The sequence below is a fragment of the Mus musculus genome, chromosome 2 (genome assembly GCF_000001635.26).
Source record: "Mus musculus strain C57BL/6J chromosome 2, GRCm38.p6 C57BL/6J".
NCBI lineage: Eukaryota > Metazoa > Chordata > Mammalia > Rodentia > Muridae > Mus > Mus musculus.
Genome location: NC_000068.7, coordinates 92,451,275 through 92,468,154, shown reverse-complemented (window position 1 = coordinate 92,468,154; position 16,880 = coordinate 92,451,275). Strand labels below are relative to the sequence as shown.

Sequence of the window (16,880 nt, the reverse complement as noted above, 5' to 3'; positions counted from 1 at the left end):
GGACCCTCCAAGATGGGTCAGCAGGCAGGTCAGTCCCAGGGACCACAACTGCAGGAGCAGATTGCCTTGGTGAGTGGTGCTGTTGTAGACATTATTAAGGTATGACTATGAGTCTCAGGACACCTGTTGCAGTTTCCAAAGATTGAAAACAGAAATAGAGACAGTTTATTATTAAGTGGGATTTGTTTAAGGCTTTTGTGTTTTAGTGGGGGCAGGGAGGGCATACGTGTGAGTGCAGGTGTCCTCGTAGACCAGAAGCTCGCCAGGAGCTGGAATTACAGGCCGTTGTAAGCCATCCATCAGATATAGGTGCTGGGAACCCAACACAGGTCCTCTGTAAGAGCAGCGTATGCTCTTATCTGCTAAGTACCTGGAGTTTAATTTGTAGGCAGATCACTTCATCATGGACACTTTTGTGCTCTGGTACGAATATCACCTCTGTGCCTTTGTCTCAGCAGTGGTTTGAATAGGAATGGCCCCCATAGACTCGAGTGTTTTGAACGCTTGGCCCACAGGTAATGGAACTATTAGGAGGTATGGCCTTGTTGGAGTAGGTGTGACCTTTGGAGGAAGTGTGTCACTGTGAGGATGGGCTTTGATGCTTCATGTGTTCAAGCTACACCCTGTGTGGCTCACAGTCTCTCTCAGCCTGTGGATCAAGATGTAGAACTCTCAGCTCCTTCTCCAGCACTCTTTCTGCCTGCACGCTGCCATGCTTCTCACCATGATATGCCAGCCCCAATTAAATGTTTTCCCTTTTAAGAGTTGCCACCATCAGCTGAGCCTTATGTCTCATGACTTTAAATCTCAGTACTTGGAATGCAAAGGCATGCAGATCTCTCTGAGTTTCAGGCCAACCTGGTCTACAAATTGAGTCCAGGACAGCCAGGGCTCTGTTACACAGAGAAACCCTGTCTTGAAAAACCATTTAAAATAAAGAGTTGCCTTAGTCATAGTCTCTCTTTACCGCAATAGAAACCCTAACTAAGTCAACCTCCAGACCTGCTTCACCTTATGAAGACAACAGTGTCTTAGTTAGGGTTTTACTGCTGAGAAGAGACACCATGACAGAGGCAACATTATAAGGGACAACATTTAATTAGGCCCGGCATATAGGTTCAGCGGTTCAGTCCATTAGCATCAAGGCAGGATGCATGGTAGCGTCTAGGCCATTGGGGTACTGAAGAAGATGCTGAGGAGTCTGCATCTTGTTTCAAAGGCAAATGTGAGAAGACTGGTTTCCGGGCAGCTAGGAAGGAGGTCTCCCAAAGCCCACCCCCATAGTGACACACTTCCTCCAACAAGGCCATACCTCCTAATAGTGCCTCTCTCTGGGGCAAGCATATTCAAACCACCACAGCCAATCATGAGGTTTAGGGTTTGCTTTAAACTGCCATGCACTCATTTTAATTCAGCCAGCCACAGCTGTCTATTTCTGCTCTCGTTCTGAGGCTGAGCATGGGAATCCAGGGTAGAGGTTATTCAGCCTTGTACATTTGTGATGTGCTGAGCAAACAACAGGCTGAAACGAGTCTAATAACCTTAGTGTCATACTCATTCACTGTGCACTTTCTGCGGGCCTACTGTGTGCAGACCAGCATGGTAAGTCCCAAAGAACAACAGACTCCTGGGACTTAGCCTCATGCTCTTGGAGCAAAGGTCACGATGCTGGCAGCACTGGGAGCAAGCTGAGTTTCATCTATGTAAAAATTGCTCTGGAGAAATTCACTCCTTCTAAACCCATGCCCTTCTCTGTGATGGCTGAGGGATTAGGGGGTAGCCTAAATAGTCCCTAAGGGTCTGTGAAGCTCTGATGTTCTGATCAGTTTTCCAACATGTGAACATGTTTTGCCTGGGCCTGATGATGTAGGAAGGAAGGGTGGAAGGGAGGGAGGGCTGGCTAAGAAATGAGGAAGGGAGGGGGAGGGAGATAGGGAGAGAAAAGAGAGAGGGAGGGAGGGGAAAGGAAGAAGAAGATGTCCCAAGGTGCACAGTGCTATACCCTAGGAGAGGCAAAAGAACATTTGCAATTTAGTTAGTAAATGATTGCCCAGGTTCAAATCCCAGCCCTGTCTTTTACAAGCCTTCAGAACCCTAGGAAGGTCGTAGGTTACTTTACCTCTCTGATCCTTAGGTTTTTTTTTTATTTAATTGGTCTCTCTCTCTCTCTCTCTCTCTCTCTCTCTCTCACTCTCACTCTCTCTCTCTCTCCCTTCCTTCCTTCCTTCCTTCCTTCCTTTTCTTCTCCTCCTCCTCTTCTTCCGCCTCCTCTTCCTTCTCCTCCTTCTTCTCTGTGTTCTTTTTTGTAATGTCTTGTATAACTCAGGCTGGCCCCAACTTGCTATATAGCTGAGGATGGCCTTAAACTGCCTCCACTTCTCAAATGCTCAGATTTGTGGTACATACCATTATGTCCAGTTTTATGTCGAGCCGGGAATCAAATTCAGGGCTTCACGCATACTAGGCAAGCACTCTTCCAATTGATCCATACCCCTAGTCCCTTGGTTTATCTTCCAAAAGGTGAGGCAATGTGAGTTAATCTGTGTAGTGCTGAGGCCACAGGGTGATCAGTGCCAATAACTGCTCATCAGCCACTGTCCCCAGCACACTCCCTACTACCACAGCTGAGGCGGAAGTTACAACTGGTGAATGGTAGAGCTAGAGGAAGAGACCAGACAATGGATCAACTGCAGGGCTACCAAGTTGCCCCTGTGGCAGATATCTTAGGATCTAGGACAATTTGGGCCCAGCCACATCCTTCAGTAGTAGGACAAGAAGCAGCAATGCAAGTTGTCTTAGTTAGGGTTTCCATTGCTGTGAAGAGACGCCATGACCAAGGCAACTCTCATAAAGGACATTTAACTGGGACTGGTTTACAGTTTCAGGGGTTTAGTCCATTATCATCATGGCAGGAAGCATGGCAGCATCCAGGCAGACATGGTGCTGGAGGAGCCAAGAATTCTACATCTTGATCCAAAGGCACCCAGGAGGAGGCTCTCATTTCACACTGGGCAGAGCTTGAACATAGAAAGCCTCAAAGCCCACTCCCACAGTGACACACTTCCTCCAACAAGACCACTCCTCCCAGTAGTGCCACTCCCTGTGGGCCAAGCACTCAAACATGAGTCTATGGGGCTCAAACCTAGTCAAACCACCAAACCAGGACACCCCCTAGACCTGGCATGTCTAAAGTCTGATGCAACTAACTGCCTGCTGCAGCTGTTAATAAACCTAACAAGTTTCTTCAGCTGCCAGCTTAGCGGTCCAAGGGTGTGGCACCCGTCCTTCATGAAAGTAGCCAGAGCAACAGCACACACAGGAGCATAAAGACTTCCTGTCCCCAGTGTGGGACAGGAAGAAACAGAACTGGGCGGGGCCAGCTCAAGCTTTTCTCACCAAGCCCTCTGAAGAGCTGCCTGAGGTGTTGGGGGTCCATGGAAACTACCTTCATCCCTTCTAAGGACCCAGGAATGTCCCAGCAGGTTCCACTTCTCCAAGACCCCATCACTTTCCTTATTATCATAATAGGGAACAAATCTCAAGTGCATAGACTTTGGGGTACAAGGGATATCCAAATCACAGCATCCAGGGGCCAAAGAGATCAAGCAGAAAACTAAGGGTGAGTTGATTTCACCTCAGAAGGCAAACTGTCCAGGATTAAAATCCAGACTGTCCAGCCTTCTCCTCCAGGGCCCCTTGAGCCAGACTTGCATGTCTGGGCTTCATATTCTTGTGGGTAGACCAGAGACGATGATGGCTCCACCTCACAAGGTACTGTGAGGACTGGCTATTAAACAACTGGCAAGATCCCAGCCTTCCATAAACCCTAACTGTTAGGGCGTGCCCTTGCCGAGAGCAATGACATCTGTTGATCCCCAGAGTTGGGCTGCTAATCTGAAATGGCTTCCTTGCTTTGATAGATACATGGAGAGTCTCAGGGAACACTGCTCTTGACACAAGACAAAACACCCAAGAAGGCCCATGCTGTCCAAAGCCAAGTCAGCCCAGGAAATAAAGATGATGTCTCATAAATGTGACTAAAAGAGAAGCTGGCTTCCTGACCATCTCTGGATCTTTCCCAGCTTTGCCTGAAAGATGCCTCCTTTGACTGATACTCCTCCTGTTGACAGGCACTCCTGATCTCAGCTTTCCTGCCCTGACCTTGAACACCTGCTCTGCCTCTGGAGTCCGCCACCTACCAGAAGATCTGTGGCTTTGGTTCACGCTTTGATAACTGAACAGTCCAGGCCCAGTAACCATCCAATCTGAAGCCTTCCTGAGGCCTTCAACACAATGAGGTTAGCAGCACCGAACCACCCAGAACTGTTTCCATGAGGCCTCTGTTTTGGCAAAAAAAAAAAAAAAAAAAAAAAAAGCAAAGACTATCATCCCCATAATGGCTTTAACTGATAGAGTTATTTATCTCCTACAATAAACTGAAGGCAGTTCAGAGCAAAGAAGAGAGTTTAGGCAAACTCTGAGAGGCTAGGATTTCTCTATGCTCTAATATGCCATCCTTGGCTTTCCTCAAGCTGTCCTGTAATTTGTGGTCACAGGGAGATACTGCCCTTCCAGACCTCAGTTCTGCAGTGTAGGCAGAAAGGAGGAGAGGAAGCAATAAAGACAACAGTTCAACTCATTGTCCAAAAGCACAACAACACATGGTCACCTCTAGCTGCAAGAGAGTCTAGGAGTAAATAGTTCAGATGAGCACAATGGCTTTAAAATATGGGTAATATTAGTAAATATATAGAAGACAAATAACGTAATATGGAAAGAAAACTGTAGCCTGTAAGCTAAAGCTGGCTTACTGCTTGTTTTTATAAATAAAGTTTTATTTAAATGCAGTTATGCCCATTTGTTTACAATACTAAAATAGCAATGTTAAGTCTAGTATCCAGAGTTTAAAATGTTTGCTCTTTGATCCTTTACAGAAAAACTTGCAAATCCTCCTGGAGTAGATAAGTTGTAGTATCTGACAAAGTACCAGCAAAAAGTAAACTTCTTCCCAGCCCCAGAAACCTCTTTTAAAGAACTCCCATATCTTATGCCCAACTTTAAAGCTTCTTTATGCAAGATGATGCAGACTGAGCCCAGACTTGCAGCAGTTTGAGTTGGGAGCTGAATCAAGCAGTGGGGACCACACTGAGCAGGAGCTGTGAAGACAGTTCATCCCGAGGACACATGTGGACGAATGCATGACATCAGTCGGCCCATTGGTATGTGTCCTTCCCCCAAAGCTGGGATTAATGACAGACACTGTGCCCAGTTTTTTAATGCACAAGCTGGGAGTTCACACTAGCACCCTCATGCTTGCAGAGAAAGCACCCTTACCCACTGAGCCACCTTTCTAACCCCATTGCTTTGGTTTTGAGACAGGTTCTCACTATGTAGACCAGGCTGGCTTAAAACTAACTATCCTCCTACCTAAAACTCCCCACACTGGCATGATAGCCATGGCCCCCCCTGCCTCTATCTTCACACTGGAATTTCCAGGTTGAGCTCACTGACTTGGCACTCACCACGAATGAAACAACCACAGTGTCAACTGGGCCGAATGCTGCACAGTCAAACGGCAATCTCGAGGAATAATCTCAAAACAGACCAGTTTCTCTTAAAGACCAACGCCAGCTTGCACACACACACACACACACACACACACACACACACACACACACCTGGTCTGTTTAACCAACGTCTTCCTATTGTTCAATCCCCTGTTGTGGTTCTGATGCTTGGATGTGAGCTCCTGAGAGAGGACAGTGAGAGGACACTGATGAGCAGGGACAGAGGCCCCTTAGTCTCCTGGTTTGGTCTCCCCCTGGCTGACACCCAGGAATTTCAACACAATTGTCTAAGCCAACTGTAAGAACTCCTTTCTGGAAAATGCTCCAAATGAGATTGGTAAGATGGCTGATAAATTATGTCTGGAGTCTAACTTCCGTGCAACCTGAGCGTAGGAAGTCCTTTGAGCAATGTTGTCTGTGAGGGCTCCCTCTTCCAGCGGCAGGCCCCCCAGAGTAACTTAAAAGCCTCTCCGGAAGGACAGAATGCTGTGGATAAGACAGTTGATGCATTTATAAAAAGATAGAGAGATATAAGACTATGTTCTATGGGGTGTGGTTAAGTATGGGGAACAGAGGTGCCTTGCCAGGCCCGTGTCAAGGCATCCCTTCCCCCTGAGGGACCAGCCACACAATAGTACAGTATAGAATAGAGTTTATTCAGGACATGGGGAAGGGAGTTAAGAGGGTAGTAGAGGCAGAGAGAGGGAGAGAGTAGAGAAGTACAGGCCGGCCATTATGGCGTGGAGAGAGGGAGAAGGAAATAGGGAATGAGAGGGAGCAAGAGAGCAAGAGGCAAGAGAGGGAGGAGGGGGCAAGCAGCCCCTTTTATAGTGTGCCAGGCCTACCTGGCTATTGCCAGGTAACTGTGGGGTGGAGCTTAGACGGAATACTAACAACAGTGATCTCAAAAACACTCTAATACCTTTGCTTAGCTACCTCACATGCAGCCCCTGGTCAGGCACACAGGAGGTGCTCTCCCCCCATGTTCTCTGAAAGAGACAATCACTGTCTCCCCTAGAAGTGGAGCTGTCCATTAAAACCAGCAAATCTATAGCTAAATGTGTTTCAATTTTATATTTTGACAAATCAGTACTGATTCCCCACCCCTCTTCCCTTGCTGTCCTGGGAATTGAACCCAGGACCTTGTGCATCCCAGGCAAGCACTCTAACACTGAGCTATATAACACTGAGCTTGATCTCCAACCCTTTATTCATGTCTAGGTATGTGTGCCCAAGCCCCCCTTTTTGAAACAAGTCTCACTAAATTGCCCAGGCTGGCCTTGAATTTTATCCTGTAACTCAGACAGGCCTTGAACATTTTTTGTTTTGGTTTGGTTTTGGTGTTTCGAGACAGGGTTTCTCTGTGTAGCTCTGGCTGTCCTGGAACTCACTCTGTAGACCAGGCTGGCCTCAAACTCAGAAATCCGCCTGCCTGCCTCTGCCTCCCAAGTGCTGGGATTAAAGGCGTGTGCCACCACTGCGCGGCTGAGCTTTTGATCTTCCTATCTCAATTGGGATTACAAGCCCTTTACCATCAGGCCCTACTAATAAAATAGTAATTGAAATACTTTAAGCGAGACATCTTTATAACCAACCACATAAGCAATAAGTCTGGAACCCACTGTGTTAGCCATTTCCATAATAAAACCAGCTCAACCTAGGGCAAACTTGCCTGTCCAACAATGGTGCTAGGGAGAAACCAGAGAAAAGTCAGCCCTTCCAGATGCCCAGGTGTAAAAGACCTGGAGCTAATGGCCCACTCAAGCCTGGTTCCCGGGACTGAGAAGGGTACTCTCGTAGGGGAGTGGCGGCATCCGCAGTTCTCCCAACCACGCCCTTCTGGAAGCACCAGCTTGGACCCATAGGGCCAAAGATGCATCTTGTCAAGGGATGCGCCAAACGACAGTAACAGAATGGAGGAGTCCCAGGCTAGCTGGGGTGGAGGGTGGGAGATGGCGTTGACCTTAGATAAAGGAAAGAGGCTTTCTTGATGGGCTCCCGTGGGTAATCGCCCCACCTTGCCCAAAGCCCGACGTGGCAGGAAGTCGTACTGGGGGCGCGGCTTGGGCAGCGTTGCAAGTTCAGCCGAGGGTGGTGCTGCAGGTGCACCCGAGGGCACCGCCGAGGGTGAGCACCAGGTCCCTGCATCAGCCAGGACACCAGAGCCCAGTCGGGTGGACGGACGGTACGTTCTGGAAGGGAAAGGGCCCCGGGAAGGGGATACAGCATTGAGAAGCTCAGAGGCTTTGGTCTGGGCATCCAGAATGGACTTTATCTGGAGGAGGTGACATGGCTTCTCGCCTCTGGAAGTGCTGCTTGGATCTCCGGGACTTCATGTCCTGACTAGGTCTGGAAGCGGTGAAAATAGGGGTAGGAAAAAAGGAGAGGACTGCAACAAGGTCTTCCCGAGTGGCCTGAGCTCGAGGGACGAGGGAGGTGCAACGGTGGGGAGCCGGGCGCAAGGGCTGGGCGGAGGGAGGGGGGGGGTCTCCCTAAGCAGAAAGGTGGTATTCCATTTTCTGGGTAGATGGTGAAGATGCACCTGACCGAGTCTGGTCGATCTGAAGATATCAGGGGAAAAGATAGTGCGGGTGGAGGGGAGAATGACAGAACCTTCCAGAAAATGGGAGAGGCTATAGCACTTGCAAACCCTTCCCTGATCTCCGGGGACTCCCGGAAGAAGAGGGCAGGTCTGTGGGCATAGGTGCAGACTTGCCGGGGAGCTCTTGACGGCCGCGGGAAGTGGCAACGGCCTGCGAGCTGGCCCTTTAAGGCGGCTCGTAGGCGTGTCAGGAAATGCGCGCAGGGCCCGCCCTGCTCGGTAAGTGGCCCGGGACCCGCGTCGCTGAGCCGGAACTTGAATTCGGCTCGTGGCAACCGCAGGGCCTTGCTCCGGTCAGGCCCCTGTCCGTGTCCCTCGAGACGCCTTCCTGAGCCTCGGTGATCTCCCTGCAGCACGCCCTCCTTTCGGCTCTGCGGGTGCTTCCGGGGGTTCCCGCAGCCCATGCTTCCCACGCGGTCCGCGTCCAGTTATTTCCTCCTCCGCTCCGTCCTTCCTTCGCTCTCTCGCTTCCTTTCTCCCTGCGACTCACGTGTCCCCTGTCCTCAAACTGGCCATGGCTGTCAAAGCCCACATCCTTAGTTAGGCCCCTTCTCCCTTCCCTGGGTCTTGTTTCGTGACACCACCTCCCTCCCCCGCCCCGGGAGCGAGCAAGATGAGGAGCGGTGCACCTCGGCAAATCCGGAAGCAGAACTTCATCCAAGAAGGAGGGGACCGATAGGTCATCCCATGTGACAGTTGAAGGCTGCAGCCACAGACCCTAGCTGCTTGAAGCCCTGTAGTCCAGGGACTGCTTCTGGCCGTAAGGTGACCCAGCTCTTCTGCCACCATGAACAGGGCGCCTCTGAAGCGGTCCAGGATCCTGCGCATGGCGCTGACTGGAGTCTCTGCTGTCTCCGAGGAGTCAGAGAGCGGGAACAAGCCATTTCTGCTCCGGGCTCTGCAGATCGCGCTGGTGGTCTCTCTCTACTGGGTCACCTCCATTTCCATGGTATTCCTCAACAAGTACCTGCTGGACAGCCCCTCCCTGCAGCTGGATACCCCCATTTTTGTCACCTTCTACCAATGCCTGGTGACCTCACTGCTGTGCAAGGGCCTCAGCACTCTGGCCACCTGCTGCCCCGGCATGGTAGACTTCCCCACCCTAAACCTGGACCTCAAGGTGGCCCGAAGTGTGCTGCCGCTGTCAGTGGTCTTTATCGGCATGATAACCTTCAATAACCTCTGCCTCAAGTACGTAGGGGTGCCCTTCTACAACGTGGGACGCTCGCTCACCACCGTGTTCAACGTTCTTCTCTCCTACCTGCTGCTCAAACAGACCACTTCCTTCTATGCCCTGCTCACCTGCGGCGTCATCATTGGTGAGTGGGACTGGGGGCGTGGGGAGCAGGAATCGTAAAGATCAATACCACATTACTCATTATCTGTCCCAGGTCTTTTGCACCACCAGTCATAGGGAGAGACCTGTAGAGAACAAATAACTTCCTTACTGTGACTCAGTAAGTTAGGGATCCAGCCAAGGTGAACATAATAATGTTAGGCAGACACTACAGCAAAGCCAGCCAGACACTCAGATCTAGCTAAGCATTTGAGCCATGTTAATGTAACGGATCCCCATTACAAGGTATAATATAGCTGCGTTTTATGGAGAGAAACCCAAGGCACAGAGAAGCTAAGTAGCTGGGATCACACAGGTAATCACTGACGTAGCAGAAATTTGCACATAAGCAGTTACCTCCATAGGTTACACTCTTGACCAACACACCACTGTTCTCAAGAGGTCAAGGGTGAACTCAGGTCATCACAATTGGCACAAGTACCTCTACCCACTGAGCCATTTCAGTGGTCCAGTCAATATGTGTGTGCTTTAAGAGGCTTTAACTACCTTCTCAGATGTGACCATAAGTAATTAATTACCGATAGGAGCGTTGTGCTGATCATTACACTTGTAGCATCCTCTTTATTGTACCCATAAGCTCTCTGAGTGGCGGCATCTCTGTGAAACTGCAGCTCGGAGAGGCTGCGCTCCTTGCCACAGCCCCACAACTAAGAAGCAGATAGTCTGGGACGCAGTCCCCAGTTGGTCATACTCCCTGGCCTGTGTTTCAAGCCAGTCTGCTTTGCTCCTGACCCTTGGGAGTTAGCGCAATGAAAACCAACACTATCACTACAGTCTAAATGTGCTTTTAAATGAAAGCCCAGGAACTTTGAAGCATCCGGCCCCTTAACGGCAGCCACTATGTCCTGATTCCGCCAACATCTTTTCAGTGCCCGGCAGTCACATGGAGCAAGGGCCTCTTGGCTTGGACAGCATGTGTTAGGGAACATGTTTGCCACTTTGAATGAATTTAGTGGCTGCTGGGTTACAGAGACCAGGGCATCTTTCCCCTCAGAGTCCTGAATGAACGAAAAGCAACCTTCATTTGTACCTGCTCTGGATTTTAGTTCGTCTTGTTTGGCCTATTTAGATGTCCCTGGTGTCTCTGAGGCCCAGGCTGGGTGCTCTAGATGTAGGGACCAGGCCAACCTGTACTGTCTTCCCTAGAAACATTGCCCTGGTTGGGCAGCTCCTGGATCCAGGGTTAAGGGGTCTGGGCGGAGAGAGGTCAGATAGTGGCAGGATGCCTCCCACTGCCCCCACATACATACCCTAAGAGATCTGGTACTCCTCCTTCCAGCCTACAAGCTACCGTGGGGTCCCACTTCAGTCCACCAGCCCTGCCAACGTTAGAGGGGATGGGCCTCCTAGTAGGAGAACTTACATGCAGGAAGGTACAGTCTCTGGAGAACCTGAGCCCGGGTCCCCAAAGGGACAAGTAGCTGATAGTGAGGCAGCTGAGCCCCATGGCGGCCTGCCCAAGTGGCACGGGAAAGTGGAGCTCTCTGCTGCCCCCACTACTGGCCCCATCTCTTGGCTCTCCCCTCCCTTCCTCCTGTGGAGAAGGCCCATCTCTGGAAAGGCCTCCTAGACATGCGGCACTTTGCAAAGCCTGTCGGGCTCACAGCCCCTCTAGGGTCTAGGACCTTGAGAATGAAGAATGGAGTCACTTCTAGACTCTAGTGGTAACCACCAGGAGGTACAGGGTGCTCTGACTGTGCAGGGAAACCCACCGTGGGCTCTGCTGAGCCAAGTGCCTGTGAGGCTGGAGAGTCTGGTGCCCTTGTTCTGAGATAGCATCTTGCTATGTTGCCCTCAAGTCCCAGGCAACTGGGGCTGCAGGAGCACCACCTTGCCTCTCTCCAGCTTCTTGAAGACTTGTACCTTTCTCCTAGCAGTCTCTATCTGCTCTCACTCCATCCATTGAGCAGCTATTAGCTTGTGGCCAAGTATTTTCCAGGCCCTGTACTGAGTTTTAGGGTACAAGTTTGAGAAAGGAAGGGTGGGGTCCTTGCTCCTGGTCCGTGAATGATGTTGATGGCAGAAACGATAGTTACACTAGATGCTAAGGGCTGTGGGTATCTAGAGGGAGCAGGGAGCATGTGGGATAACCTGAGCAGGCCTAGCTGAAAAGTCATTGCTGGCATGAGACTGCTCCAGTAGTACAGGCTGGGAACACACATTTGAATGTTTCCTGAAGACAGTTGGGAGCCACAGGAAATATCCACTGTAGAAAGATTATTTAGTTGTAAGACAGAGTAGTAGATTGGTTAACATAGTAGCAAAAACGTGGCCCCAGTTTTTACAGATGAAGGGAATTGGAACTCAGAGAGGTTAAGTAACTTCTCCCAAGCAGCTCAGCTACAAAAATCACAGAACAGGCAGGGGCCTGATGGCTCTGATGCCTGTGCTGGTCCCACTATTCCATGTTGCTAATTCCTGCAGCAGCAGTAAACCTCTGCCTTGTGGAAATGAGGAGTCTAAATAAAGAGACCATAGCATTGCCACAAGCAGGTTTCTACCAACTGGGGGTGGCAAGGAATGCTGTGTTAGCAGCAGGAAGCTGGGAAGAGGCTGAGTACTGGGGGGATGAGGAAGGGATCCCCAGGAGAGGCTGACTTTGGCCTTGAAGAATGGTGGAGTCCCTGGAAAGATGCAGATACACAGAGCTCTGTGGATATACAGAGAAGTGGGGAGCTAAGTAGGTGGCTTGGGGCCATCATGTGACAGAGGAAGTCGGGCTAGATGCAGGAAGCCCGGTGCTGTGGCCTAGGGAGCCATGTAGGTTCTTTGAGCAGGGGGCGGGGGGGGGGGGGGGTGACCCAGGAGTGACTGTAAACAACATCAGGCCATGAGCAGCTCTGACCTAATGTTCTCACCAAGGGAGCCAGAACCAAGGCTTAGAGCCCTGTCCCTTTTTAGTGTCCAAGGTCACTTTACTGGCCCTCTTCCTTTACAGCTGTTGGCCCCCACAGGCCATCAGGCACCTATGCTATTTTATTTTATAGCCTTCATTACAATGACTACAATTGTAATTAGAGAGTTGACAGGGTCACATCTGTCCTTATATATTCCCCCTCTGCTAAGTTCTGCCTGGGAGAATGTGGAGGGTATTGGTGAAATTTGGGGAAGTTATAACCCCCCCACCCCTGCCCCCACCCCCTGCTTTGCTCCCTTTATCTGCAGGGCATTTCTGTGCCCACTTTAGCCCATATAGCTCCCAAATAAATGACACAGAAACCTGGTATTTTCATTAACAAACTGCTGGCACTCTGCTGGGCAGGTTCTGAGCTGTTCTAACCCTCTAAGCTGCTAATGCCCAGATAGATGCCCCAATGCTTGCCATCCGAGTCTTTCTCTGGCTTGCTCTGCTCCATGTGTGACCTCATGGTGAATCCTCCTGATTTCCCCACATGGCCTCTCCACACTTTTCCTTCTCCCCTCTCTCTACCAGGGACCCTCTCACTGGGACCCGATGTCCCATCTGTACTGTCCTCTCCCACCCAGTCATAGGCTGATTGAGTCTTTATTAACCAATCAGAGATGATGGAAAAACAGTTTTTACATAGCACTGAGGATGGAGATGCTTGACCCTTGAGATGCTTGCCCGTAACCTGTACTGTATCCAGATGTCTGGGCCCCCAAATCAGCAGGTGAATACACAGTACACAGGACTGACCCCCAACAGAGGGGGAACACAGGTTCTCACTCTGGGCTCCACGCCCTCGGCCCTTTCTTAGTGCAGGGGTTAGACTTTGTATGTGTTGATGATGAGGTAAGGGCCATGGAACAGTCAGAACGGTGGTGTCAGAATCCTGTCCCTCTCCCTCCTGTCCTCATCCCTCCTTACCGTGTCACTCTTCTGTCTGTTGCAGGTGGTTTCTGGCTGGGTATAGACCAAGAAGGAGCTGAGGGAACCTTGTCCCTGACGGGCACCATCTTCGGGGTGCTGGCCAGCCTCTGCGTCTCCCTCAATGCCATCTATACCAAGAAGGTGCTCCCTGCAGTAGACCACAGTATCTGGCGCCTAACCTTCTATAACAATGTCAATGCCTGCGTGCTCTTCTTGCCCCTGATGATAGTGCTGGGCGAGCTCCGTGCCCTCCTGGCCTTCACTCATCTGAGCAGTGCCCACTTCTGGCTCATGATGACGCTGGGTGGCCTGTTTGGCTTTGCCATCGGCTATGTGACAGGACTGCAGATCAAATTCACCAGTCCCCTGACCCATAACGTGTCAGGCACGGCCAAGGCCTGTGCACAGACAGTGCTGGCCGTGCTCTACTACGAAGAGATTAAGAGCTTCCTGTGGTGGACAAGCAACCTGATGGTGCTGGGTGGCTCCTCCGCCTACACCTGGGTCAGGGGCTGGGAGATGCAGAAGACCCAGGAGGACCCCAGCTCCAAAGATGGTGAGAAGAGTGCTATCAGGGTGTGAGCTCCTTCAGGGAGCCAGGGCTGAGCTCGGGTGGGGCCTGCCCAGCACGGAAGGCTTCCCATAGAGCCTACTGGGTATGGCCCTGAGCAATAATGTTTACATCCTTCTCAGAAGACCATCTAAGAAGAGCCAGGTTCTTTCCTGATAATGTCAGAAAGCTGCCAAATCTCCTGCCTGCCCCATCTTCTAGTCTTGGGAAAGCCCTACCAGGAGTGGCACCCTTCCTGCCTCCTCCTGGGGCCTGTCTACCTCCATATGGTCTCTGGGGTTGGGGCCAGCTGCACTCTTTGGGCACTGGACTGATGAAGTGATGTCTTACTTTCTACACAAGGGAGATGGGTTGTGACCCTACTATAGCTAGTTGAAGGGAGCTGTGTAACCCCACATCTCTGGGGCCCTGGGCAGGTAGCATAATAGCTAGGTGCTATTAACATCAATAACACTTCAGACTACCTTTGGAGGCAGTTGGGAGCTGAGCCGAGAGAGAGAGATGGCCATTCTGCCCTCTTCTGTGTGGATGGGTATGACAGACCAACTGTCCATGGGGTGACTGACACCTCCACACTTCATATTTTCAACTTTAGAAAAGGGGGAGCCACACGTTTTACAGATTAAGTGGAGTGATGAATGCCTCTACAGCCCCTAACCCCACTTTCCCTGCCTGGCTTCTCTTGGCCCAGAAGGGCCACCATCCTGTTCTCCAACACCTGACCCAGCTATCTGGCTATACTCTCTTTCTGTACTCCCTTCCCCTTCCCCCCCCCATTAGCCTCCTCCCCAACACCTCCATCTTCAGGCAGGAAGTGGGGTCCACTCAGCCTCTGTTCCCATCTGCTTGGACCCCTGAGCCTCTCATGAAGGTAGGCTTATGTTCTCTGAGGCTGGGGCCGGAGGAGCGCACTGATTCTCGGAGTTATCCCATCAGGCTCCTGTCACAAAATAGCCTAGGCCGTGTGTCTAAGAACAGTGGAGGTTGGCTTATAACTGTTCTGGGGGCAGCGAAGCCCACATCAAGGTACTCATAGACCCAGTATTTCTGAGGAAACCCCTGTCCACATCCTCACTTGGTAAAGGCACAGATAATCTCCCTCAGGCCTCTTGTATAGGAGCACTAGCCCTGGGAGGGCTCCGCCCCATGACCTGATCACCCCAAAGCCTTCAACAGAAGGATTCCAACATGAATTTGGGGACAGAAGCACTCAGACCACGATGCCCAGCACCACACCCTCCTATCCTCAGGGTAGCTGTCACTGTCCTAGTCCCTTCTGTTTGGCCTTTTGTACCCTCATTTCCTTGGCGTCATGTTTGATGTCTTTGTCTCTTTCGTGAGAAGATGGGGAAACCATGTCAGCCTCTGCTTCCGACTTCCCATGGGTTCTAATGAAGTTGGTGGGGCCTGATGCCCTGAGTTGTATGTGATTTAATAAAAAAAAAATTTTTTTAAAAACAAACAAGATACAGCATGTTTTATGGACTGAGAGACAGGCCCCAGTGGGGGGTCTGAAATCTGAGTCTGTGGGGACCCAGCTACAACAAGCAACCATCCTGGTCCTGCAATCTCTTAGGGCAAGGACTTTGCAGATATCTACTCTGGGAAGTGAGTGTCCAGAACTCAAGTTCCCATCAGTTCCAGCTACCACTGCTGCCACTGGCTGTGTGTGCACGGAGGCCATCCACCTGTCCTTCTTCTTCACAGCCATTCCTACTGTGGGATGGGAACCATCACTGTCCCGCCATCTTGCAGATGAGGACACGGGTTCAGAGAGGCTTGTGAGGAAGAAGTAGTCAGAGGGAGAGCCTCCTGCAGCTCCTGGATCACCGCGTGCTACAGCACCTGTCACACAGCAGATGCACAGAAGAGTGCCTGCTCCCTCAAGGGCATGGAGCGCATGCCCTTTCTCTCAGATGCGGAAGAAGGTCAAAGCTATATTAGCCTGCTCACTATATAACCGATAACTGACCAAACTGCCTGGAGGGGGGATGGGTGCTGTTGTGGCTGCTCCCAGCTTCAGGGGTCAGTTCACAGTGGTAGGTCAGATGAATGGGACACCCACGTGCATTGGGTCCTTGAATAAATGCTGACCCTGTGATTCAGTCACTCCTACCGGAAGAATATAGTGTGGTTGGGGGATGGGGTAATGCTAAGGGCAGAGGGAGCTTTCTAAGATGTGTTGGATGGAAGTTTCTGCTTCCTGTGAGCTGTGAGCATTGAGTGGGAAGGCCCCATGGAGGAGGACACCCCCCCAGTCCTTCCCCTTGTCCCAGCAGGGGGTAGTGCAGCCACCTTGCACCCCTCTGCAAGGCCAGCAGAACCACCCAACCCACATCTAGAAAATTTGCAGATCATCCTAAGCCTCTAAACTGTGGGGAAACAGCATACATTGATAGATTCCTAACACACTAGCCTAGGATATGGGCTGGATTATTTAAAGGGAACTGGGGTTCCTGATAGAATCGTAGGCTCCAAAACAGCCACTGACAAAGAGTCAGCAACCATAACCTAGTAGCCGGTAGCAGCGGGTGCTCCTACTGGCCAAAGCACCCCATGAAAGTATCTGAACCTCACATCTGGGTGTCTCCAGGTAGATGGGTGTGACTGGCTCAGATGTCACCCAGGCCATGTAATGGGCCTTTTGCCTCACAGGATGCTGGTGCAGCAGCCCAGCAGCCCAGCCTGGGATACTGCCTGCAGTGGGCTCTGAGGGCTAAGAAAATGAGACCCAAAAATGGCTAATTTCTTTTTCCAGTCTTGATCTTTCTTTGTTTAAAGATGCTTTTGCCCTTGAACTTGCCCCAAACCCATTGCTTGGCAGTTGAGGAAAGTGAGACATAGCTTAAAGGAGGTTTCTCAGAGCACAGAGCAAATCACTGTCTGCCCAGATAAGATGGGTGTGCCCTTATCCTGACCCAAGTGCCTTCCACTGGGTTGCTTTTGTGTCA

At 50.9% G+C, this 16,880-nt stretch overlaps 1 protein-coding gene across 2 annotated transcripts; it reads left to right on the top strand.

The window, feature by feature from the left end:
- Positions 1-7,636: 7,636 nt before the first annotated feature.
- Slc35c1 (solute carrier family 35, member C1) lies at positions 7,637-15,391 on the top strand. Of its 2 annotated transcripts, NM_145832.3 has the most exons (3): positions 7,637-7,752; positions 8,965-9,488; positions 13,381-15,391. In NM_145832.3, the coding sequence occupies exons 2-3, from the start codon at positions 8,996-8,998 to the stop codon at positions 13,938-13,940; spliced, it is 1,053 nt and encodes a 350-aa protein (NP_665831.1). In that variant the 5' UTR covers positions 7,637-7,752; positions 8,965-8,995; the 3' UTR covers positions 13,941-15,391. The 2 variants fall into 2 exon arrangements, with proteins under 2 accessions (NP_665831.1, NP_997597.1); NM_211358.2 differs by lacking the exon at positions 7,637-7,752 and having other exon boundaries at positions 8,361-9,488.
- The last annotated feature ends 1,489 nt before the right edge of the window (positions 15,392-16,880 follow it).

Excerpts from the sequence above, each read along its gene's own strand:
- Slc35c1 (NM_211358.2), top strand. The coding sequence starts at position 8,957 with ATGAACAGGGCGCCTCTGAAGCGGTCCAGGATCCTGCGCATGGCGCTG. Across the intron at positions 9,489-13,380 it reads CACCTGCGGCGTCATCATTG|GTGGTTTCTGGCTGGGTATA; the intron begins GTGAGTGGGACT and ends TGTCTGTTGCAG.